This window comes from Microplitis mediator, chromosome 5 (genome assembly GCF_029852145.1).
Source record: "Microplitis mediator isolate UGA2020A chromosome 5, iyMicMedi2.1, whole genome shotgun sequence".
NCBI classification, from domain to species: Eukaryota; Metazoa; Arthropoda; class Insecta; order Hymenoptera; family Braconidae; genus Microplitis; species Microplitis mediator.
The window spans coordinates 8,407,943-8,433,814 of NC_079973.1; the positions used below are offsets into that span (position 1 = coordinate 8,407,943).

The 25,872-nt window shown below is 29.9% G+C and overlaps 1 protein-coding gene across 2 annotated transcripts in view; it reads left to right on the forward strand.

The window, feature by feature from the left end:
- Positions 1 to 25,246, forward strand: part of LOC130667862 (protein cueball-like) — a 99,060-nt gene extending 73,814 nt beyond the window's left edge. The window contains exons 1-3 of one of the 2 annotated variants that reach the window (XM_057469737.1): positions 20,935 to 21,082; positions 23,643 to 23,858; positions 23,962 to 25,246. In XM_057469737.1, coding sequence (XP_057325720.1) covers positions 21,001 to 21,082; positions 23,643 to 23,858; positions 23,962 to 24,683 — 1,020 coding nt within the window. In that variant the 5' untranslated portion in view covers positions 20,935 to 21,000 and the 3' untranslated portion in view covers positions 24,684 to 25,246. Of the gene's footprint in view, positions 1 to 20,934; positions 21,083 to 23,642; positions 23,859 to 23,961 lie in introns of those variants that run through there. The other variant, XM_057469738.1, reaches the window with a different exon arrangement.
- Positions 25,247 to 25,872: the final 626 nt, after the last annotated feature.

Here is a 25,872-nt window from a genome sequence, read left to right on the forward strand (position 1 = left end):
TCACCAATACAATTTAACATGCATTATTCAGAAATGATCCGTCGAGTGCGAGTTTAGTGTACTGTATATAATAGTATCCTATAAGCATACGTGTCCACAAACTTGACGATGTAAAGATGAAATAGTTGGGAATTTCAACTCTTGACCTAACTATATACTGTTCATACATACATAAATTTGTATGCATATATATTTGTCATCACACTGCCATCATATCTCAAGTATCTTTATCCACATAAATATAGCTTTGTGTTGCCAGCAAAGTGCTCATATACATATACTTACTTGTTTCATTGTCATTAAACACTACCATTACTTTTGGAGAAGAAATTATTTGATAGAAAGATTACGAAAAGCTAGATATTACACGGAAAGAATTTTTCGATAAAAATTACTCTTTAATTTCGAGTAATCCTGGGCCGTTGCAAAAAATTGATATTTTTTGTTTTAAATTTAATATTTTTTGTTTAAATATTAACGTTGCTAGACTATGTTTTACTCTACTACTAAGTAATTTTTTGAAAGTCTTATATTTAATCGATTATTGTGAATATCTCATCTTAATCTATTAATTTTAACTCCATGCGATTAATTTTTACTCCCCAATATACCATTCTTTTAAACCCATTGACCGTTTGATGAAAAACTGCTAATAACTCGAATAAATTTTCTTATCTATGGGAGTAATTTTTACTCTAAACTGCAGAGTAATATTTCAGTAGTCTCCGTTAATCTTCGGTTAATATCGGCTTCAATTAAATGTCTTTTATTTTGCTCGCGACAACTTACATGTTACGCACACAAACGTAGGGCTGGAAAAAAAGACGATCTCTGTATCTCTCTATAACTTAATATTTATTTAAAAAAAAAAAAAATTTGTATTTTTTCTTTTTCAACACAATAGGAGTAATATTTTTTTTTTATTCTTTTTCAAAATATTTATTTTAAGTCATATCCTAAGGCAATTAGATGGTTTTTAGATTTTTTATAGAAATTTCAGCCTATTAATTGTAATTTTTATTGTAATTCAATATAAATTTTATAAATTGAATAATCAACTTTTTATCATAACTTACGAGTAAAAATTGAATTAGAGAGAATTGATTCAGACATCCGCTAGGGGTAATTTTTACTCGCAATTGTGAGTAAAAATTAATCTGATTGATTTTTACTCACTGAAAGAGTAAAATTTCGTAATTCGAAAGTAAAAAGTCGTAATGGCCCAAGATTACTCGACTTAGAGTAATTTTTAGAATAAATAACATGGCAATATTCATACGAAAATTCTTTCCGTGTATATAAAATAAAGTATACATGCATATTGTATATATGTACACACAATTATGGTATGCTTTGTCTGTTGATATGATAATGCAAGCATACGTCTACTTACACTTGACGGTTATCTCGCTGTCTATTAAACTGAATCTCTTGTCATATACCTGACAGTTCAGAGATGCTAACTCGAGAATCGTGAAAGTGAGATATAGCACAGAGTAAATGAGACATTGGAACACAAATTATGGTAGTTGTGATCGAGCATGCAATCTGAACGAGGGTGTCACTTGATATCTATGTTCATTATTTACGTCATTAAATGAACTGAACTGCATCATACGCTTGCTCATAGACGAATCATGGAATAGTGAGTTGTTAGGATTCCATCAAACTTTTAATATCGACTCGCGTCCTTATTTATATGGGTTTGCCGATTTAAGAGAAAAGCTTAATAAAGCTTTAGTGAGTTTTCTTTGATGTGTAATTATTGAAAAATATAGTGGGTTTGAAGAAGTTTATTGTGACTTTGAGTAAATAACTCTTGAATTTTTAAGGGAACCGATGAGAAATCAATTTTCAAATTAAGAGGGTCCCTATCTACTGTTTCAAGGGTTAGCTAAATTCTTGAGTTGAAATTCTACGACTAATGATCTGACGAATGTTAAAACCTTACATTTATATTAAATAATGAATAGACAGGAATAAAGGTATAGCAGAATGAAAATGATGTTTAAATAAAGAGCATATCAGTTTTAAAAACCGCTTGCCTTCACTCTTAACTTTATTTATAATTAACAACACAAATTAATACCATGAGTACGCCCTGGCGGTTTTAGCGCCACGGTGATCTTACAGTAAAAACACCGTTAAAACACCGTGGAACGACTGTGAAAACGTGGTTGTAATGCAGTGAAATCACGGTATTTTTTGTGCAGTCACGCCACTGTATTCCGACCGCGTTTCCATTGCACTTAAAGTGTGTTTCCACGGTGTTTCGATCGTAAGGTCACAGTAATCTCACGGTGGTTTTACGGTGAAACCACCGTAAAACTACGGTTGCTCCACAGTGGTTTTCAGCGATATCCACGGTGAGTTTACAATGGCTTTCCGATGGCTTGACAGTTTTTTAACCGTGAATTCACCGTATTTCCACAGTGAGTGCATCGTTCCATGGTGTGTCCATAAATTTTATAGCGAAAAAAAAAAAAAAAAAAATTACCGCTGGCTCGGAGAATCGATCCCAGCGCCTTCGCATTCAAAGTCTGATCTGCTACCCACTGTGCCAAATCACACACTTGAGTGTGTGGATTGATTGTATTTATATAAGCACAAATGAACTTTAGAAAATTAAAGATATCTAATAAATGATTGATTTTCTGATTTGTATTACATTCAATTATATAATTGTTTATAGCGTAATGAGACCAATAGCGGTATACCCACTAGTAGCGGGGCAATAAATACTTTTTTTGGTAAATTATGTAAATGAGAAGTTAAAATTTTTCAAACTTAACCATACAATATTTTAAATTTGAAATCTAAGTTTTTTATAACTAAATTCATTATTCAAACATCGAAATGTCTTTAACTATCTCACTAATGATCTCATTAGCTTATTTTCAAAAATTTTAAAAAAGTTTGCGTACTTTACAACATTTATGAATGCGGTAAATTGAAAAATTTTATAGACTTTATAAGATTTATGAATCATTGTAAAATCATTTTTTTCGAATAATGTTACATTATTTAGTCGTATAGAAAGTATATTACAAAATATAATGATTCACAAACCTGCGCGGCATATTTACTCAGAAATCGCTATTAAATAGAATTTGCTAGAACTCAATTATATAAAATTTTGCATTATTGAATAAAAAAAAAATTCACTTTGGGACTAGAAAAATTTTTTGACGCAATAACATTTTGTTTTCGCCTAAAAAAATTTTTTTTTGAATTCAGAAAATTCTTTCTCGCCACAAAAAAATTTTTGTTTTCAATTCATTATGCTTAAATTTCTTTAGGGCAAGTCAAAATTTTCTTGGAGTGAGTGCAACTTTTTGGCGCCAAGAAATTCCTTTTTTCTGTGTACTCATATTGATAAGGTAACTTAAAATGATAAGCTTTGTTCATTTTAATAATTTAACAATACACTTTACAAAAGATAATTATCAAAAATACTGAGAAAATAAGAAAATATGATTGACAGAGATTTGGAAACTATAAGAAAAAAATATATCAATGGTGAAGAAACCATGAAATCATCGTGAAAACAACGAGGAAATACCGAACTACCACAGAGAAAACGCTGAAAAATCCACGCGAAAATACTGTGAGGCCATCGTGGGACCACCGTGAGCTCACCGTGGAAATTACTGCCAACCACTGTGAAACCACTATGAAAACACTGGAAATTCACTGTCAGAACAATGTGAACTCGCTTTCGAAACACCCTTAAACCACCGTAAAAACACAGTGTGGCCCCGGTCGGTACATAGTAGCGTGAGTGCACAGAAACCACCGTAAATTCACCGTCGAATCTCCGCCGCTTCACTGTCAGAACACGGAAGACGTGTTTTCACGGTAAAAACACCGTGATTCGACCGTGTTTTCACCGTCGCGGTGAAACCGCTAGGGCGGTATTGTTTGAAGCATTTTCTAAAGCTATAATTCGCGTGGTTGTATTCATTCTTTGTTTTCTCTTTATCCTGCAGTACTTTCTGTCTTCAAGAGCTTAATAATGAAAACAAAAAAAAAGAAAGAAACTAAGACAAGGGACATGATGACGTTGGCAAAATCGATAAGTCGCATGGCATTTTGCCCTGATAGTGGTTGATTAAATCCTATTTCAAAATGCAACCAATGCTATTTCCTAAGCTTGCTTGTACCTTGAGGGCAAACTATATTCTTGAGTTTGCATTTTGACTCATCATGAGAAACTTGAGGTGATGCCAGGCAAAAGGAAAATGTGTATACCTGAGAAAAAAAAATTCAAACAGAGAAAAGCAAGTCGTCTCTTTCACAGTGTCATTGTGAGGAAAGAATTTTTTTTTTGTGAAAGCTTGGAATAATCATTCTTTTAGATTTTCGCGTGTGCTAGGGATGTTTGGAATAATGAAAAAAATAAAAAAAAAAAAAAATAACGAAAACAAAAAAAATCATAGTCGAGGCTAGAGGCAAAAGATATACACACGACTGAGAACAACGAGAACAATGTCGACGAGACACAGTGTGGATTGGCAACGCTCCAGGTCTTTTTGATTTTAAAAAACAAAAAATGGAGAGAAATGAAGTGAGTAGAGAATGAACATGCAAAAAAATATATAAATATAGAGTTGAAATAAACTGGACAATACTATGTTTGCTGATGTGATATGCGATGCGCTTATTCCAAGGTATTCAATTTTTTACAAAACAACCGGATTTGATATTTTACAAGTTATAATATACATCACAACGGATACTTTGCTTATTGTTGATCTCGTTGTTAAGTACAATATTTTCAGAACATATGATAATTGAAATTTATTGTATTTAGTTAGGGTGTGCCAAAAAAAATTGATATTTTTTTTTTCCTCTCAATAAAAATTCTATCCAAAAGACAACAGTATTTTCTTCTGCAAGCTGCGAAGAAATTTTTTTTCGATGAAATGAATCAATAGATCGTTTTTAGTATTATTTTTTACAACAAATTTCATTGAGTAAACTGTCAGTTGTCAATAGTTTAGTTTCTACGGATCGTTAAATTTTAATTTTTTATGAATTTCGTATTTTTTGCATTTTGCAGCTAAACTATTAGAGATAGAACGAAAAATCAAATGGGAATTTCGCAGTTTGTTCGACACCCTATGAAAAGTCCCTAACGAATTTTTCGGATCACTAATACAAAAAAAGTTACAGAATCACGCCATTTCGTTTTTCTAATTTTTCGCTTCTATCAATTGAACTATCGATGATAGAACAAAAAATTAAGTGCAAACTTTTTAGTATATGAAATTTGCAACAAAATTGTAAAGTGAAGATTTTTCTTATTATCAATGGTTGAAAGTTACAGACCTACTTCTTAGTCTGTATGATTATTCAGATTAAGAATAGACATAAAATTTTAATAAGAAGTATAAAGTACATTTAATTTTCTACAAAATTTTCCTTGGTAAATTTTTTATATTATCTGTAATTTAAAATCTTGATATTTTCGTTATTTTTATGATTTTTTCGTTGAATAAATATTAAACAAATACAAATAGACTCACTATCGAAATTTCAATTACCAACATTGAATAAAAACTGTTAAGAGTTCAAGTCTTGTGCTTAATTGATGTATTTAGAGTGAAATGCCGAAAAAGATAGAGTTCATAAGTTTTCGTGATGGATTTTTTCAAAATTCAAAAAAACTCCATGAATTTATATAAAATTTTATAAAAACAATATTTGTCGGCCTCGATGATAATTATATAAAATTTTATTAAGTTTCTTCAAATTCTTTAATTTTTTGTTGTGGTGTGAAATTAAAAAAATTTTCTATAAAATTGCTATGAAATTTAATCGATTGAAAAATTGCGATACTAAATTTTATAATCTTAATATCAAAAGAATTTAAACTGTCGTTACGTTTTTTTTGTCATCCTAAATGATATTTTCGGTATATAATAAATTTAATTTTTTTATGCTCACGCTAATGTTTTAATCTAAAACGTATGAATAATCTATTATCGAGTTTATCGATTACTTTGGCCCCAAAAATGTTCGACGTTTCGTTGTTATTTTTACACATTTACATATTTTTGAAAATTCATTCTATGATTGTTTTATTTCAGTAAATAGATAATAAAAAGCTATGACTCGGAAATTACATCAACATTGCGTAACATACTGACTTGTCACTGATGTAAAGATATGATTTAAGAGTGACATCCATATTACGTATAACCGTGACTTTGCTACTGACATAAATGTATGATTTTAAAATTATGTGTTTATGATATACGATAACGACTTTATTACTACGTAACAATGTGATGTAGATTTTATGTCAAGCGTACGAAATACATAAGTCATAAGTGTGACGTCATACAAGAGTCATGCTTACATCAAAATGATGTCGCGAGTTTTTACATCATATTAAAGTCATGTAGAACGTCAGATTGACATCAAATTTACATAAGATGCCGTGACATTTCTATGACCTACGTATGACGTCAAAATAAGGTTATGTGTTCACTGAGATATAGCTATATATAATCAGATATGATTATATATAGTTATATATAATTACATCTAAATTCGATCTATGACGAGATATAATTATATAAAACTATGTATAGTTATATATAACTATATCTGACTATGTATAACGTTATCTACACCGGAAAAAAAATTTCTCTTCGGACAATTAAATTGTTTTTGTTAAATTCTGTTAAACTAAAATTTATTTGGGACAACTAAATTTTATTACGTCAATATAATCTATTTTGTCATTTTTAACAAATGATTTAATAGACTCTATTTGGTTGACATTAATATTTCTCTCTCTAAGATAATAAAATCATTTGGTGACGTTAAAAAAATATTTATTTAATGGTCAACTAAACTATTTTATAGTGCCAACAAATCCAAATATTCAAGCAAAATATTATTATATTAACTCTAATAAATATTATTTAGACACAAAAAAATGTATTCATTTAGAATAAATATATGTTTTTGTTCGAGATTAATAAATATATATTTGAACCTAATGAATATTTATTTAAAATTTATGGTGTTAGGCAGCAGCAGCGGGAGTAGTTCGGTGCTCGCCACTAGATCGCGCCCACCCCTTGTCGTGTCCCTGGTAAGAAACTTTTTTCAGAATTATTATATTCCCAACTTGATGCATTTATGGGACGGGTTAGCCGCTGTAAATTAGCAAAGTGACGATAACTCTTTTTTTGATAGTGATATAGGGGTATCCTGTATTACACTATGACATTAATGTTTAATATTAATGTTTCCCTTAACAATTTTTGTCATAGTACAAAAAAAGTACGTGTCAAGGAAATAAATTATTTTTCTAAAGATGCATTATTTTGATTGTTAAATAAATATTCTGTCATTTTAAAATAATATTTAATTATTATTAATAACTCATTCTCTAAGGATCACTCATATATTTCATTATGACTACTTTATAAGCTCTACAGATAATCAATTTGATTTTATGCTTGCTACCAAACGCGTAATTATCTTTACTAAATATTTTATAGTTTCTAATAATTTGTTTTGTTGGTGGCTTATAAAATATTGAGTTAAAACAACCAAATATATGATTGGCAATGGGCAATCAAATCATTTTGTTGTCATAACTAAAATTTGGTTGTCAGGAGAAAATGTTTTTCTCAGTGTGAGGAATTCTAGTTATAATTGGTCTACCATAAACAATCAATAAGGATTGTAGTAATTGTACAAAAGCGGCCTATTTCATAGTATGCGATATAACGAAACTGACAAATTGTTCAAATCGATGCAGTTGACGAAAACGTGTTCAGAGAAGGATTTATTGTGCGGTTGTGGGCGAGATTTTGCCAACTGCTGGCTCTGTTCCACGTTGACGTAATTGGATTCCAGTGGCTTGCAAGAGGAGACAGTCGCGGGATATTATTGGGTCAGAGGCTGGATGAGATCTTCGACCATTTCCCATGCAAATTGAGCAGACGCGACTACTGCCCTCCAATGCCACCAATTTCAATGAATAGTTTCTGATAAATTTCTCAAGGAGACCAAACATATACTGTATAACTTCTTATGTCTTAGTATTTAGTATATTTTAGTAATAAAACTCGATTAATTGCGAAATTAATTACTATCAGTAAGTAATTGTTTCTATTTTAGTATACAAGGGAAAACGATATCAAGCCGTTGTTGTGAAAGCTGATGAAATTTTGTACAGAATTTACACTTAGTAGTTCTGGAGTAGTAAAAATATGTTCTAAAATAATAACATTAACGTTTATTATAAATGAAATTTAATATTAAAAAGTTATTTTATTTTAAACTAGCTTTTTTAATACTGAATTATTCTTGATATTATATTTTTATCAGAGTAATTTATTGTAGCTACTGCTATTAAATCTAAAGAAAAGTTAAATAATAATTGTCAAGTAATGACAAACGATAACAGCTCAATTATGATAAATTCATCAATAAAAAAAAACTCATTCTATTGGTTGTAATTTTTTTTATTTCATTGGCTTATAAATGATTCCATTTCAGAAAATTACATAACGTTAAAATTGTCTTATTTTTATCAAAATTCAAAAGATATTTTTATATTGTGTAAATGGCTATATACATTCACCATATGTGTACCATACTGGAATGCACTTAAGTGGATAGCAACAATTTTCTTTTTTAAAAGAACACTGAAAAAAAAAAATATATTTATATTATAATTTATACACTTATATGAAACTCATTAATCTACAATTATGTTTTTGAAATAGATCAATTCATATTTCTTTTTGAGATCTTATTAACAGTTTAATTTGTTCCAATTGGCACCTCAATATTTTTACCTACGCTATGACCTATCCATAACTCTATTACCACCCAGGGATGAGCGCTCATCAGCTGTTCCACCCTATCCTATAACTCGAGCACTCAACAGTGTTTCGAGTTTCCTTCAAGTTTCCTGCCGATTTTCCTAACATACACTTGCTATTATAAAAATAATTACTTGGAATTAGAATCGACATCGAAATATAATTAAATCGGGAATTTAATAATTAATAAAATAATCGACGACCAGAGCCCACCGGAGGTCTGTCGATACTGCAATGAGGCCATATTTGGATTAAATTTAATAATTAAAAATTATTTTTATTTTTAATTAATTTGGAGTAATTTTTCAAAACGTAACAGTATAAAAAAAGGTCATTCGGCATCCGAAATGGAAGTAGATTTCCATATATATATAATTTAATGATCACCCATCAAAAATTTTTAAACTCGATAAAAAAAGATTTTATACAATTATATATAGACTATATATAATTATATATAGACTGTATATAATTATATATGGGCTATATATAATTGGATAGGAAAAATGGCCCGATCCAATTGTATACAATTTGTATAGAGTTGTATACAATTTCTATACAGTTGTATACAATTGGATCGGGCCATTTTTTGTATATAATTTTGTACAATTGTATAAAATCTTTTTTCATCGGGAAGATATAAACAATGGCATTGTCACCATAACACATGAGTCAATTACGTGACTTTGAACCCTTATTAAAAGTGGAATAATTATCGTAAAACAACAAATAAAATAAGTAACATATAGCCTTTTTCTATCAGCTATCAAATTCCTTTACATAATAATGATACCCGATGAAACAAGATTTTGTCTAATCATATATGATTATATATGTTCATATATGATTATATATAATCATATATGAAGTGATATATAATCATGCATGATTATAAATGGGGTCATAAATAATTATACATAATTATATATGACCCCATACATAATTAGATCTGATCATACCTGGCTGTTATGAGCCCATATATAAGTCTATATATGATCAGATCTATTTAGATATAAGTCTATATATCGTTAGATCTGATCATACCTGGCTTTTATGACCCCATATATAATCAGATCTGATCATATATGAGTCTATATATAATTAGATATAATCATACCTGGCTGTTATAACCCCATATATGATCATATATAAGTCTATACATGATTAGATCTGATCAGACATGATTGATACAAACCCGTATAAAATTAGATATAGGCCTATATATAATTAGATCTGATCAGACATGACTGATATAAACCTATATGTAGTTATATATGTCTATGTATGTTTCATTCTGATCAGACTTCATTGATATGAAACCTATAAATATATAGATATATTTATAGATATACCCGTTAAAAAATTATTTACGAAAAAAGCCGAAAAAGGAGGATTTTTCGTTATTTTTGGAATTTCAAATGTCTACCATTTCTAAACTAGTTAACCGCTTTTGCTCATCTTCAAACTGAACCGTGATAATCGTTCATAGAATAAGTGTGCCAAGTTTCATTAAAATCCATTAAAAATTATGGCCGCTGTCGTCACAACAAGGCGCGTCATATAATATATATATATATATATATATATATATATATATATATATATATATATATATATATATATATATATATATACATACAGATATAAACTTTTGAACCAATGGTATTTTTGGAACCTACTCGATAAATTATGATAGATTATGGCTAAATTCTTTGAAAATTCCACCATCAGGACAAACGCAAAAGATAGATTTCTATGAAATCTACTAAAAATCCTTCCAAAAGAGCAGCTCAAGATCTCGATCTTGCTAAGAGCTCAATGAATATTCATTTTCTCATTTCAAATACATGTGACATCATTTTTTTTTGTTTTTAATACATATAAGTATTGAAAATTTTCTTTTTCCGAAATCGAAGTACATGGTCTTGTAGGAAATTTAATTTTCTACAAAAAGTTGTTAAGTGAGGTAAATGATGTTAATGTATACCTGCATATATACAAGTGTGGTCATTAATGCTTGTCACACTAAAGAATAGCAGTTCTACGTTCAGTGTACCGGGAATGAATGACCACATCTGTACCTATAGTCCTTAATATAATTATTATTACTCATTAATTAAATCAATCAATACTTACACGGCCTCCTGTTAGAATACAGTCCTCAGTAACGTTTCCCAATATTGCAATAATAAGTATCACAACAATTGTAATAAAAAAAATTATTTTCGACATCTTTAAATCGTAATACTTTAAGTTGAAAAAAAAAAAATATTAAATCAACAATTATATTGTTGAAATATTTGGTCTAATCCTACGAAAGAACTCGACAAAGTCGTTAGTTTTTTTTTTAATTGGGTAATTGAAACATTAATACAAAGTAATAAAAAAATTAATTAAAGTCATAAAACTTGTTGACGTCTTATATAGCTATATTCAGTTTACTTTTTTTAACGTTAATTAAATTAATTATCGAAATGTTATATCAGTATAAAAGCCTATTAAAATGATGAAACGTAAATGGATATTCAATTAAATAGTTACATAGATTTATAGATTTCAGTTACTTAATAAAAGCCCTGATTAGAAAATACGATTTGTGAAGATTTGTGGCGATTAAAAATTTAATCGTCATTAATCGACTTTAACAGTCATAATCGTCACGGTTTTTCACATTTAATCGTCTCTAATCATCAAAAGACGATTTATAATTTTATGATTAAAAACGATTAATGACGATTATAATTTCAAATCGTCACGAATCGTTTTTAATCTTCACGCGGGACCAGAAATTGCAATATTATTTTACGATTAAAGACAATTTGAAATTTTTAATCATCATGAATCGTAAAATAATATTGCGATTTCTGGTCCTGCATGAAGATTAAAAACGATTGCAAATTTGATCGTTTTTAATGATCTTGAATCATTAATTGACGATTCATGACGATTCAAAACGATTTAAACATCTTTAATCGTCATTAATCGTATTTTCTAATCAGGGAGAGTTTATGTGCATCACATATTAAAATTATAGAAACTAACAATAATATAGTGTAAAGACTTTATTTTTACTAGAACAATTATTTGTTTACTTTGGATATTTTTAGGAATTTAATGGCTAGTTACTTGGTTTAATGAGTAATTTTGTAATGCAATGAGTAAAAAAAGATATTAATGTTTAGCCATCAAACGCTCATGTTGAATTTCGAATAGTCAATTTACTTTTATTAGTTACTGAATCACTAATTTTACTTTTTCAACTAAAAAAAAGTTTACGTTTAATTAACACGAAATATTTCTTCAAGTACAATAATGACAATTCTCATTTGCCTACTGACAAACATATTAAAAAACATATTTGAATTACCTGCGTTTTTCTCATAGAAATTTCCATGGTACGTATCCTTCGCTTTGCGTTCGAGGCTTGCAATTTTTAATTTTATAAAATATACTAGCAGTTACCCACCCGCTTTGCGTGTTTAGTGATGATTTTTTTTTATGATTAAAATTATTTTTATAACCGTGGCTTCTACCTGTAACTTCTTCTGCAATCGTATTCATATAATCGTAATAACCTTTAATAAATTAATAACACACACTTAAATTCAAAAAAAAATAACGATTAAACGAAAAAAAATTATTCATTTATTTTTACTGAGTTAAATATATTCATACTCATGGGCGCGGAGATCGTTCTTCCGAAGATACACATGATACACCTTTTATTCTCCAATCGAATGCACATTCAAAGTAGCCAGTCTAACGGACACTGTTTTGTCTGGTATCGGCCCGTACGGGACGATCTTAAAAAAAAAAAAACTAATATTTCATTCAGCAACTAAGACAGAAAAACGTTTTGTATCGATAGTTTTTTTTACTTGGTTATGAAAAATAAAATACATAAAAAAATATGTATATTTTCATGATACTGTAAAATTAATCTTTACAACCCGGGAAAAAATGTTCAGACATGACCTTGCCTGTTCCTGTATGATCAGTCCTGAAATCAGGCATGATCATGCCTGTTCGTGCATGATCATGTCGGAAGCATTAAAACTTCAGGATCGATCATGCATGACCATGCCTGTTCATATCTGACTAAGCATAAACAGACATGATCATGTCTGATTTCAGGACTGATCATACAGGAACTGACATGACCACATCTAATTTTAATCACAGTAATATTCTACATGGAATGATTTTTTAAACTTTCTAAGTAATTGAAAATAAAAGTTTGTAATATACATAATAAAAGATAATTAAATTGTTCAGACAATTGAATAAATGGAATGATTATAACGTATAGTAATCCAAGTGAAATTCACAGCAAGTGGCACGAATAGATGTAACATAGCTCCGGAAGAGATGGATGTTCGGATTAATAGATAAATGAGGATAAAAGGAGAGCCGTACAGTAGGGAAGCAGAGTGAAACATGTCGGCGCCAGAGGGGCTGCAGGATCTAAACCATACCACGCACGGGAATCGGTTGACTCTAACTCCGTACTCCGACGACCCCAAACACAGTAAAGCCCAAGCTGAGCTGGACCGTCGACAAAAGCTCATCTCTCTTCTGTATACGATCATCTCTCTTCTGTGTACAATAATCTCTCTTTCCCTTTCTCTCTCTTGTTTCTACGTTCTTGCGTCTCTGACAAACTGTTCTGTTTCATTCCACGCGCGATTTATTGATCCACGCACGATTCCGTCTCCGACAACACAACTACTTGTCTCGTCGTACAGTGATGCTCAGCGATGTTATAGAAAATTTTATTGGCAACATAACATACTTTATAATATAACAGATCTATGTATATGCAGTCTATTCACCTGCAAATTTTTTTTTACTATGAAAGGAAACTTGATAAAATATTTACAGAACTAATGAGGAAGCCTTTTGTATTTACTGTGTCGCCATTCTTATCAAGTTCATCAAAAGAAGCTTTTTGTACTGAGAAAATAAAAATACTAAAAAAACACTTTCTTAAAAATGGTTGGCCCTGCAGGCCAGCCCCGAAATTCCCCGCTGTTTCCGGACAGAAATTGATAGAAATGATCAAAATAGAGAGTTTTCGTGAACTTCAAATTAAACCAGCAAGTTAATGTATAAAACATACGGAAATAAAAGTGATTTTTTAGTGTATTCAAGTATCACGTACTTAAGAAAGTGCTCTTGTGTACGAGCCTTGTGCAAGGCCCATAGTTACTAGTGTCTCCTTTTGCATATGTACCTGGCGCAAGTTTGTGTAGCAACCCTGATTAAAAAAAATGATTAAAAAGTATTTAAAATGATTTGTTTTTTAATCATTTTAAATACTTCTTAATCCTTCAAATCATTTCTAATCCTGTCTCTTATGGACATTTGACGTGTGAAATCATTTTTAATCATTTTTTTTAATCAGGGAAGAAACTGACTTAAAAATTGGGCATGATTTGCTCATGGTATTAATTGTCGGCAAGAATATTGAAGATATTTCTAACATGGTGCAGGCAAAAGTTTCTGAGGGATTCTGCCCAAGAAACTTGCAGCAGATACTAGCGCATGACTTGTTCACGATTTGCTCAAGACGCTTGATACACTTCATTCTATTCCTTCCCCCACCAGTTTTAACTTGAGCAGATTTTGAGCAAGCCATGCGCAAGTTAAACATTTCTTCAGAAGCTTTTATATTTGAAAGTTATTTTACATATGGGGCATTCCACGCCAAATCGACCACTTTGGAACTCGACCCCTTTTGGTTTAGCTGAAATTTTTTTTTTCTTCTATCTCATCAAAAATGTTTCTTACAATTTTTTTAAATTTCTTCAAACAACCAAAAAAAAAGTTATGAATTTTTGAAATAAATGGCTTTTTTTAAGTAGCTATAACTTTTTCAAAATTCAACTGATTGGGATGTTTTTTTTTAATTTTTGTTTTCAAATGTACTTTTTGAAAAAAAAAAAATACAAAAAAATTATTGCAACCTATCTTCATTGTTACTTTGGATTTTTGGAAAAAATCGAAAATTTTTTTATGATCACCATTTCTGATTTTTTATTTCTTTTAATTATATAAAACTGACATTTTCTACAAATTCTCAAATTTTTTCAGGGTGATGTTTTTTCGATTAAAATTTTTTTTTCCAATTGAAAAAAAGTTTTTTTTTCAACTAGCCTTATTTCTCATAACACCATGTTAAAATATTTTAAGAGTACTCGGAGAACTTCTTAATTTAAAAAAAAAAAAATTTCGATGGTAATCATTGAAAAAAATTGATTGTTTTTTTTTTTTCGAAAAATTAAGTTAAAAAATAGAAGGATATTCAACATAATTTTTTTGTATTTTTTTTCCGAAAATTGAATTAAAAAACGAAGAAAATTAATTCAATTGGAAAAAAAATTATAAATCGAAAAATAGTATATTACACACCTAGGGCAGTAAAGTAAGAAATGTCTCAGATCACATGTAATTGTTGGCGAAGCCTCTGCCAACAATTACATGTGATCTGAGGTTTTCTTAATTACTGTCCAAAGAGTGTATACTATTTTCCTGGCCTCTGCCCGGAGGTGAGAAAAGATCATTCCGAAAAAATTTGAGGATTTGCAGAAAATGTCACAGTTTTATATAGTGAAAAGAAATAAAAAATCAAAAATAGTAATCATTGAAAAGTTTTCGATTTTTTCCAAAAATCTAAGAAAAACACAATGGAAATTGGTTGCAATAATTTTTTTTTTCGAAAAGTACAATCAAAAACTAAAATTTAAAAAACAAACGTTCCAATCAGTTGAATTTTAAAAGAAGTATATAGCTATTTAAAAAAAACCCTTTTTTTCAAAAATTCATAACTTTATTTTTGGTTGGTTGAAAAAAATAGAAAAAATTATGAGAAACGTGTTTGATGGGGTAGAAAAATAGAAAAATTTTTCAGCCTAATCAAAAGAGGTCGGGTTTCAAAGTGGTCGATTTGGCGTGGAATGACCTATATGTAAAATAACTTTTAAATATATAAGTTGTTAAAGAAATATATACTGATCTTAACGAAGTTTCCTACACGGAAAAAAATGATTGTCAATAATTGTAATTCAACTTCTAATTATTTCTGTCATGTTCAATAAATAATGTCGTTTCAATCAGTAAAATTATGATTTTAATGTTCAAACTGCTATAATTAACAGTTAACCGTTGAAATATACTGCTTGACTATTTAAAATTACTACTTAAACCTTAAAAAACTACAAGACACTTGTCAAAAAAATGCATCTGTTATTAATTTTTTACGTTCTACTCAGTAAAATTTACTGAGATTCGGTCTAGGCGCGCTGTTGACAAGAATCTCAGTAATATTTACTAATTTTTTTTTTCCGTGTAATTCATCAAAATGTATTTAAATAAATACTAACTCAATTAAACTAACACAAGTGAATACATGTCACAGGTAATTTACACGAGGGAAACTATAATTCCCGAAGCTTTATTACTCATTTCCGATCACCATCTTTGATAATCAAGATTGTGAGTAAAAACGTGAAAACAAAAAATACTTTAGCAAACAAATGTTCATATTCATGATTCAAATTAGATTATACAATTTATTTTTGACTTTTTAAAGTTGAAAATGAAAAAGTTTTAGGTCGATTTAGTAACCACAATTTTGCGGAATATTATATATATATATATATATATATATATCTATTAATCTTTCTCGCGAGTGCAATTTTCCTAGAATTCAAGCCGGGCTTAACCCTTCTTAAACATCGTAACATTCTCCCTCGATAATATTACCCTCTCTCTGACGTCTTTTATTCGAATCAAGTGGGCTCTTAAACCCTCGGTTGTTCCATTAGCTATTTTAAATATTGATTCCATCGAATTGAATTGATGTACTAATGGAATCTCTGAATCAAGAGCTATATCTAGTTTTCAATATACTTAATATTAGTATGTATAGTAATAAATGGAAATATAGTAAAAAGAATTTCAAATAATAAAATAATACGGTTCTTGAATGAAATTAAAATATATTTATGTAAATATAACATCGGATAAAATGAAAGAGATAAATTTGTTAAGCCAAGGAGAATATTTAAACTTGAAAGAATTCAATCAAGTGTTTTCCTTGTCACGATTGGAGATTGTGATGGACGTTGGTATGAATTTCGTATAAAAGTATGAAATAAAAGGGTACTTACATTGATCAAGGACCGATCTTATGACCTGGGCTCACGTGACCAAATGCCCAATTTATTATATTTTATGTTTAAATTGCGTCTACACAATATTGTTGAAGACAATATTGATAATAACCCAAAGCGATTTCCAATCTATTAATGTGACTGATTTAATTTCACAATCGAACGTCGATAAAAATTAAAAAATTATTTTTAACAAATTTAGTAATTTGAAATTATTAGAAATTAGAAATTATTTATGATAATAAAGTTAGCCGACGTCTAGTAATTTTTTGATTCTTTTTTAAGCGATAAATTATAAATAAAAAAATTATGCCTACAGCTTTTTCAATTTTATGCAAGTGAATATTTTTAGTTTTTATTTTTTTGTAATTGATTAAAAAAAAAAAAAAAAAATCCGAAAATTGTTGATTTTCTGTTAACTTAAGGATCATAATTATTTCTTTTAACACTGTGTAATAATAATTTTTTTTGTAGGTGTATATGATGCCTGCCCCCCGACCAGTAGTACTCGCTTTGCTCGTGCCACAAATGTCGGGGCAGGCATCAATACCTGCTAAAAAATAGTTATATAATTTATACATCTTTGATTTGTCTACGTACTTTCGTCCGGGCATAAAGAAAAATAGTATACACTACACGGACAAAAAGTTGGAGAGCTCTGAACTGCGCGTCTGATGCCAATGATCTAACGCGCAGGAATCTCCAACTTTTTGCCCTTGTAGAGTAATATACTATTTTCCATAAGGGTAAGTTTCATAAAACATGGCTCTAATTAAAATGTATACTTAACTGTATTTAGAAAGAGAATACACAAAAACATTATCAGAATCAGTTTTGTACTTTTTGAGTTTATTAGACAGAATCACTTATTTGAAATTACTTCGACAACAGTACCTCTTGAACAATTAATCTGATTTTGATGGTTGAGGTGACATTCGATGCGGCTTACATAGCTTTAAAGCTGATCAGATTTTGAAATTAGCTTATCAAGTACACTAAAAATTATCCAAAAAATACACTTTTCGAAAAATTTTATTACTGGAATATATTTATATACGTGCATACATAGACACATACATATACTCGGGCATCCACTTGAAAAAAGACAAGATAGCTTCCTAGGAGCTTAAAACGCCGAGATCTGTTTGAAACTCGGTTTTCAAAAATCGGATTGAAACCAATAAATTCCTTTTTTTGAAAATTTCCATTTTTTAGCGGGAAATTAAAAATCTCATAATTGTAATTTGATTATTATAATGAAAATTTCTATAAATTTTATATTTTAGATTTCATGACGGAAAAAATTAACGTGAAAAATTTTCAAGATATATTGTATCATTTCACCTTAGTTTCGAAGTTGTGAAGATCTTGACATCATTATTGATATCCAATATATATTTAAGGAGAATGAACATTAAAACAAAGTGCAAAATATTAGTATATAAAGAGAAAGAGCAAGAGAAAACATGAAGGGATGAAAGTACTCAACACGAGGTGCCCTAGCAGTCAGCCGTCATCGCCATCAGTCTCACCGGCATTTCTAACTCTCTTCCAATTGGCGACTACCCCCGGAGGGTAAATCTAACCCCTGAAGCGTTTACTCTACAGATCGGATAGTACACGTTACATCAATATTTACACCCTGTGGGTTTATTCACTCGTCAGCCTCTTCTGTAATTTTTATTTTCTTTTATTTGTGTACCTCCAATACACTTCTATGGCATACAATATTTGTTCTTTATGTATACTTCTGAATTAAATCAGTTTGTTCCGAATTCCATTTTTAGAAATTAATAAATAAGCGATCAACAGTAAGAACAAAAGATAATTGTTTAAAAACTATGACGTAATTTTTTTATAATTTATTGTTCTCTTAAAGCTTCAAATAAACTCCAAAATATATTACGTGTTTCAAAAACATACTTACTGTTTTTGAGTAGAACATTGTATTATTGTTAAATTTCTTCTTTCATTTGTAATCAAATGTCGTTCATTAAGGCTGTCCAGAATGCACAAAGTCTTGTTATGATTGCCATCATAATAAGCTCAAAAATATGTCTCATCCCTTACCGTAAATTTCGAATCGCTTATCGAACAACTCAAACATATCAACATCAGCTTGGCCTCAAAATATAATAAAAAAAAAAAAATTACAATTGATATTTTATTTTTCAAATTATTAAAAAGATTATAACTCGGAAACTATAGACTTTAGCGACTTAACTCATAGGACTTTTTTTGAAGGGAATGAAATTTCCTATAAAATTCCCATTGACACTTTTAGTGTAATTGCATTGATTTACGTTCTGCAAGCCAATAAAGGTCAATTTCATAGAATAAAAGATTTCCGCATCGGACACAAGTGAAACAGCTAGAATTACAGCTAAGTAACTATGGATTCTTTTAAAGATCACCAAATGCCCTACAATTTATGAGCAAAACCGCGTTGATATCATGAAACGCAGCTGAGTATTAGAAAGTTAAAGAAAAAGTAATTTAATTTACGTCTATTTTAAATGGGAAATCTTTGAAATCAAATGGAAAGTACTTAGCATTGGAATTGAGAGCTCATATCTGGAGAGAATTTTTAACTTCCCGCTGAGAAAATCGACGATTTTCAAAAAATTCGGGAAGTTATTGGTTTCACCCCGATTTTCAAAAACCGGGTTTTTATCATATGTCGACATTTGAAGGTGCTAGGATGCTCTTCTGACATTTTCAGAGCGATGTCTGTATGTATGTATGTGTGTGTGTGTGTGTGTGTGTGTGTGTGTGTGTGTGCGTGTGTGTGTGTGTGTGTGTGGGTGTGTGTGTGACCGGTCTATAACATTTTAACTAATAAACCGATTTGGATGATTAAGGTGGCAATCAGAAGAGCTTGTTGTCCATCAGCTTTTCTAAAATTTCAGATCATTTGATCAAGTAGACTCGAAAATATTACCGAATTACGGAAAAAAATTTTTTTTTTTTAGTTTTTTATTGATTCCTCAGAAACGAGTAAAACGATCGATTTCAACATTTAATCAGCTCTAGAACTTTATAAGCCGCATCGAATGCGACCTCAACCATCTCAATCGGTTAGTTTGTTCGAGAGATATCGCTGGAGAAAGAAATGGTAAAAAACGGTTTTTTTCGGTTATCTTTGAAGTGACTCATCCGATCAATTCCAAAATCTAATTAGCTCTAGAGCTCAATGAAACGCGTCGATTGCCACTTCAACCATCAAAATCGGATAATTTGTTCGAGAGTTATCGTGGGAGAAAGAAATGGTAAAAAACGGTTTTTTACGAATATCTTTGAAACAACTGAATTAAACAATCCCAAAATCTGATCAGCTCCAGAAATCAATGAAATACGTCGATTGCCGCCACAACCATCAAAATCAGTTAATTCGTTCGTGAGATCTCGTGGGAGAAGGAAATGCTTTTTAAACGGTGCGTTAAATGCGTTAAAAACGGTTTTTTTCGAAAAGAATGACATAGAAAAGTATTTTCGAGCTTGAAGAGCTCGAAAATGTATTCACAACAATGTTTTCGAGCTCCTCGAGCTCGAAAACAGCGGTAAGTTTAGGGCTGGCCTGCAGGGTCAACCGATAGACAGATTTTTTTTCTAATAATCTATTTATTTGATTATACCCTTTTTTTTTTCAAGTTCGTTGTCGATGTTTAAAAATGAAATTTTTGATTATTCATGACAGAGGAAACAATTGTTAATGTAAATAAGAAAAAAAGTTTTTTAAGTGAGGAATTGATATTGAATATGAAATATATTGAATTTCATTCCCACTTATTATTATATATATATTTTTTTCCTTCCCTCTTATCGTCTTATCTATCACGTGATTAGTTCAAGTTTAAATAATTTTGGCTTGGTCAGTCTACGTCAGTCTGCGTTTATGCGTCAGAGAAGAAACATATGGTGTTGTTATACGTTAATTTAATTAGAAATTTATAACCGAAAACAAAGAAACCATGTTGTTTCATGAATCAAAAGCTTTCGTATTTTCAGGGATTTTTTTATTATCAATCGCTATAACCCTGTCAAAGCCATGGGGTAAGTTTTTCAATGACAAATCAGTTATTTAGAATTAGCTATCACTGCCGTGACTACCTTGTACGTTATATAATTTGCCACGTACGCCACTTTTAATGAATACACTTTTTATCGTTTAATTCAATATTTCCAGTTACGTCCCTCGCGGTTTTGGAAATACCGAAATAATACCGGAATTATACGGTAAAAATACTGCATAAATACGGTAATAAAACAAAAAAATTACGGTATTTTCACAGCATTAAAACCGTAATTATACAGCATATTTTCAGCATTTTTGCAGCATCAAACCGTTTTATCTGGAAAAAAAAATTGATATATAATTATATAAAATTTTATTTAGTTATATATAATTTTATATAATTATATATAACTTTATGAAGTTATATGTGTGATATGTGGGGTAAAACGGACCACTCGAAAAAATGATTTTTTTTTTTCATTTTCCGTCAAGTTATGACCTTTATAAAGTTTTTATTATACACTGGTCACAGAAATTAAGGGATAGAAAAAAAATCCGAAATTTTTAGGTGATTTTCAACATGCTGTAACTCGGTGAAAAATGGTCGTATAAAAAATCTAAAAAAAGCAAATTGTAGCCTCAAGTTTCTAGTTTTCAGATCTGGACCTCAATCTTGCTATAACTTTGGAAATAAAGGATGAACAAAGGATATCTTCGACTTTTTTTCAACCTCAAAGTTTCTTAAAAAAACCCTGAAAATTTCAAATCGCTGCGATTTTTCTTTCTTAGTGCCCCGAAGCTTTAAATTTATCGATTTTGTCAAAAATCACCATAATTGGTAGTTTCTCGGTTTTTGTTCATTTTTTCGATTTGAAAATGGTTTTTTTTACCAATAATCTTCATTTCTTTGATCAAAAAGATCGATTATCGAAAAAAATTGAAAAAAAAAAATTTTTTTAAAAAATTTTTTTTTTTTTCAAAATTTTTTTTTTCAAAAATTTTTTTTTTTCAAAATTTTTTTTTCGTTGTATCTACAATGATTTATCATTGTCAAAAAAAATTCATAAAATTTTTTTTACCGCTGTAACTGCATCTGCTTCAAATGTCAACTTAACAAACATACCCTTTGGGTAACTCTAATGCCGGCGGTAAAAAAAATTTTATGAATTTTTTTTGACAATGATAAATCATTGTAGATACAACGAAAAAAAAATTTTGAAAAAAAAAAATTTTTGAAAAAAAAAAATTTTGAAAAAAAAAAAAATTTTAAAAAAAAATTTTTTTTTTTCAATTTTTTTCGATAATCGATCTTTTTGATCAAAGAAATGAAGATTATTGGTAAAAAAACCATTTTCAAATCGAAAAAATGAACAAAAACCGAGAAACTACCAATTATGGTGATTTTTGACAAAATCGATAAATTTAAAGCTTCGGGGCACTAAGAAAGAAAAATCGCAGCGATTTGAAATTTTCAGGGTTTTTTCAGGACACTTTGAGGTTGAAAAAAAGTCGAAGATATCCTTTGTTCATCCTTTATTTCCAAAGTTATAGCAAGATTTCCGAATATCCTTAAATTTGTGAATTTTGACCTGTTTTTTACCAAACAATATCGCTTTAAAAAAAATTTTTCTATCAAATGCCACTAATTTTGCCTTATAGAGAATGTTTTCCAGTTTTCAAAACCCTGCTTCCATTCTCTGTACGACCAATACATCCGGAGTTATTGATTATCAAAGCCAAAATGGACTTTTTTGCTTTGATCAATGATAACTCGGCGCCAAATCGTCGTAGAGACTTTTTAAGGCCACCAAATTAAAGGGCATAAAATTTCCGAGAAAAGTCAGACAGTCGGATTATTCAAAAAAATTTATTGTCGCCCATAGAGGTATTGAAAGACCAGCAAAAATTTTGAAAATTTTTTTTTCGTTGGTTTTCTCATGATTACTCCGGAACCGTACATGATAAAAAATTTTGAGGTCCAGATCTGAAAACTAGAAACTTGAGGCTACAATTTGCTTTTTTTAGATTTTTTATACGACCATTTTTCACCGAGTTACAGCATGTTGAAAATCACCTAAAAATTTCGGATTTTTTTTCTATCCCTTAATTTCTGTGACCAGTGTATTTTAGGCCAATATGTGATATGTGGGGTAAAATGGACCACTAAAAAAAAAATTCTAACGAAAAAATTAACTTAACGGAAAACAAAAAAAAATAATTTTTTTGTATTGGTATTTTGTATTGGTAAAGCCACCGTGGAATCACGGTGGATACACCGCGTAATCACAGTGGATACACTGTGTATACACGGTGGTAAAATGTAGCAAACCCACCGTGTAACCACGGTGGATCCACGGTGTTTACACTTCCACGGTGTTTCCACCGTGATTTAAATCTGCGAGGGATATCATAGAAACTTTGATATGCGTTTTTTTATACTCCGCTGGAATATTTTTTTAAATATCGAAGAACATAGCCGTGAAAATGTTTTTTTTTCCCCTTCTAAAAAAATATTTGTATAATTAATAACTCAAATTGAATTCAATCAGAAATTATGCATAAGAATTAATAAAATTTCGTTTTTAAAATTTATATCAGATGTTGCTGTAACAATCGGTCCAGACGTTCACTTTTTCTCTGACAATGGCACTTTATTGAGACGCATAAAAAATCGAAACTCAATGGAATTTTCTGCTATGGCTTTCGATAATATATCTCACACGTTATTTGTTGGTGACTCAAGTAATCAAGCAGTAACAATATTTTCGAAAAATCTACAATCTGAAGATCCTCAAATGAATATTTTATTTAACGGTAAGAAATTTTCTAATATTTTTTGATATTTTAATACTTAATACTTTAATGCTAAATGATAAATTTATACATATAATTATAAATTTTTTTACTTAAATAATAGGTAAAAGTGATACTTCGACAGTTGTGGATATAGCCTATGATCAATCATCACAGTGCCTATTTTGGTCAGATAGTAGAAAACAAGTGATTTATAAAATGAATATTAATTCATTAAACGGTTCTGATTCGCCAAAGATAATTTTACGATTAAAAAATGAAAACCCTAACGGATTGTCTTTAGATATATGTCATCAACGATTATATTGGGCAAATAGCAATGAATCATATCCCAGTATATCAAGTGCAAATCTCGATGGGACAAATTATTCTATAATAATTGACAAAGATTTACATCAACCAATTGCAGTAACTGTTGATCATTTATCTCAACAATTATATTGGATTGATGATGAAGAAGGAATTAATTTTAAAATTGAACGCAGCAATTTAGATGGTACCGGACGTGAGCTATTGATACGTGGAAGACATCAACAGCCTTTCAATATTGCTATTGATCACTCTAGGATTTACTGGTCAGATTGGGTTTATAAAGCTGTTTGGAGTATAGAAAAAAATACACAATTAGTAAAAGTTCCTAAAATATGGAAATCATTTCGTGATAGCGATAAAAATGCTTATCCTACATCAATAATTACATACAATAATATTGCTGAAATCGAATGTACTACTTTACAGAGTGGAACATTCTCTAATTATTCATTATCAAATGATAACAACGAAAAAAATAATATATCGTTCGAAAGCAATCCAGTGCATAATTAACCATTAAATAAAAACTCACAAATATGTTTGAATGGTGGACACTTGAATAATATAAGCAATACTTGTTAATGCGATTTTGGGTACAGTGCTCCGCCCCTCCCCCTAAGATATCCCTCTGTAAAATATCATTTCCCCTCATTTTACTACCATTTCCCCTCAATTCAATTTTTCCACTACACTCAGTGGAATTTACTTGCGCATGCGCTTGAACCGCTATTATAAGTCAGCTGTTTACATACACATAGATATACTTATAGATAGTAAGACTGCGCATGCTTATATTGTTAATAACTGCACTGTAATAATAAAATTCAAATTTTTCGTCTTTGGCGTATATGTTACTTTATCCGCGAACCTTTTTTTGAGTCATAATAACTAATTATCTGGCGTTATTTGGGTGGACTTCGTTTTGATGCGTGAGATTGAGACTAGATTGTAGGGGTGTGCGAATAATTCGAACTTACGAATTATTCGTTCCGAATCGAATAATACTATTCGATTCAAATTCGAATCGAATACTTCAAAAAATTTCGAATAATTCGGAAATCAAGTCTGTCAGGGTTCCTACCTTTGAGCATAACGTATCGAACAAAATTTTTTCTCATATCAATGGCGGAAGTTGAATTTGAGAGAGAAACAGTCAAAAATGTTTAATTACTGTTTATTTAATTTAAAAGCACAAGGATTGAAAATTTTTTGAGTTAAAACAAAATTAAATGGAGACGGATTAAATGTACGTAGGGGAGGGTGGGGCAGAGCGGCCCCCCTGAAATTTTGACCAAAAAAAAAATGTTTTTTTTTTCGACTAATTACTATAAATCCGATATGTTTGCGCATTTTTAGCCCTACGCATGACATTTGGGGCAAAATGGACAAGCCCAAAATTTTGAAAAAGTGATTTTTTCATATTTTTATCGTCAAATTAAAAAAAAATTATCATAATTCCACATTTCTAGCCCTACGCATAACACCTGGGGCAAAATGGACCAGCCGAAACTTCCGAAAAAATTATTTTTTCATATTTTTCGGCCGTTTCTCTATGTAAGAGGCAAATTTGGTCACTAAAAATTTATAAAAATTAAATTTTTCTTTTTAGTTGATAAATTTTTGAAATAAAGTAAAATTATAGAATTGATTTTTTTTTTATTAAATAACAATTAGTAATTAAGGTAATCGAGAGTAAACGATT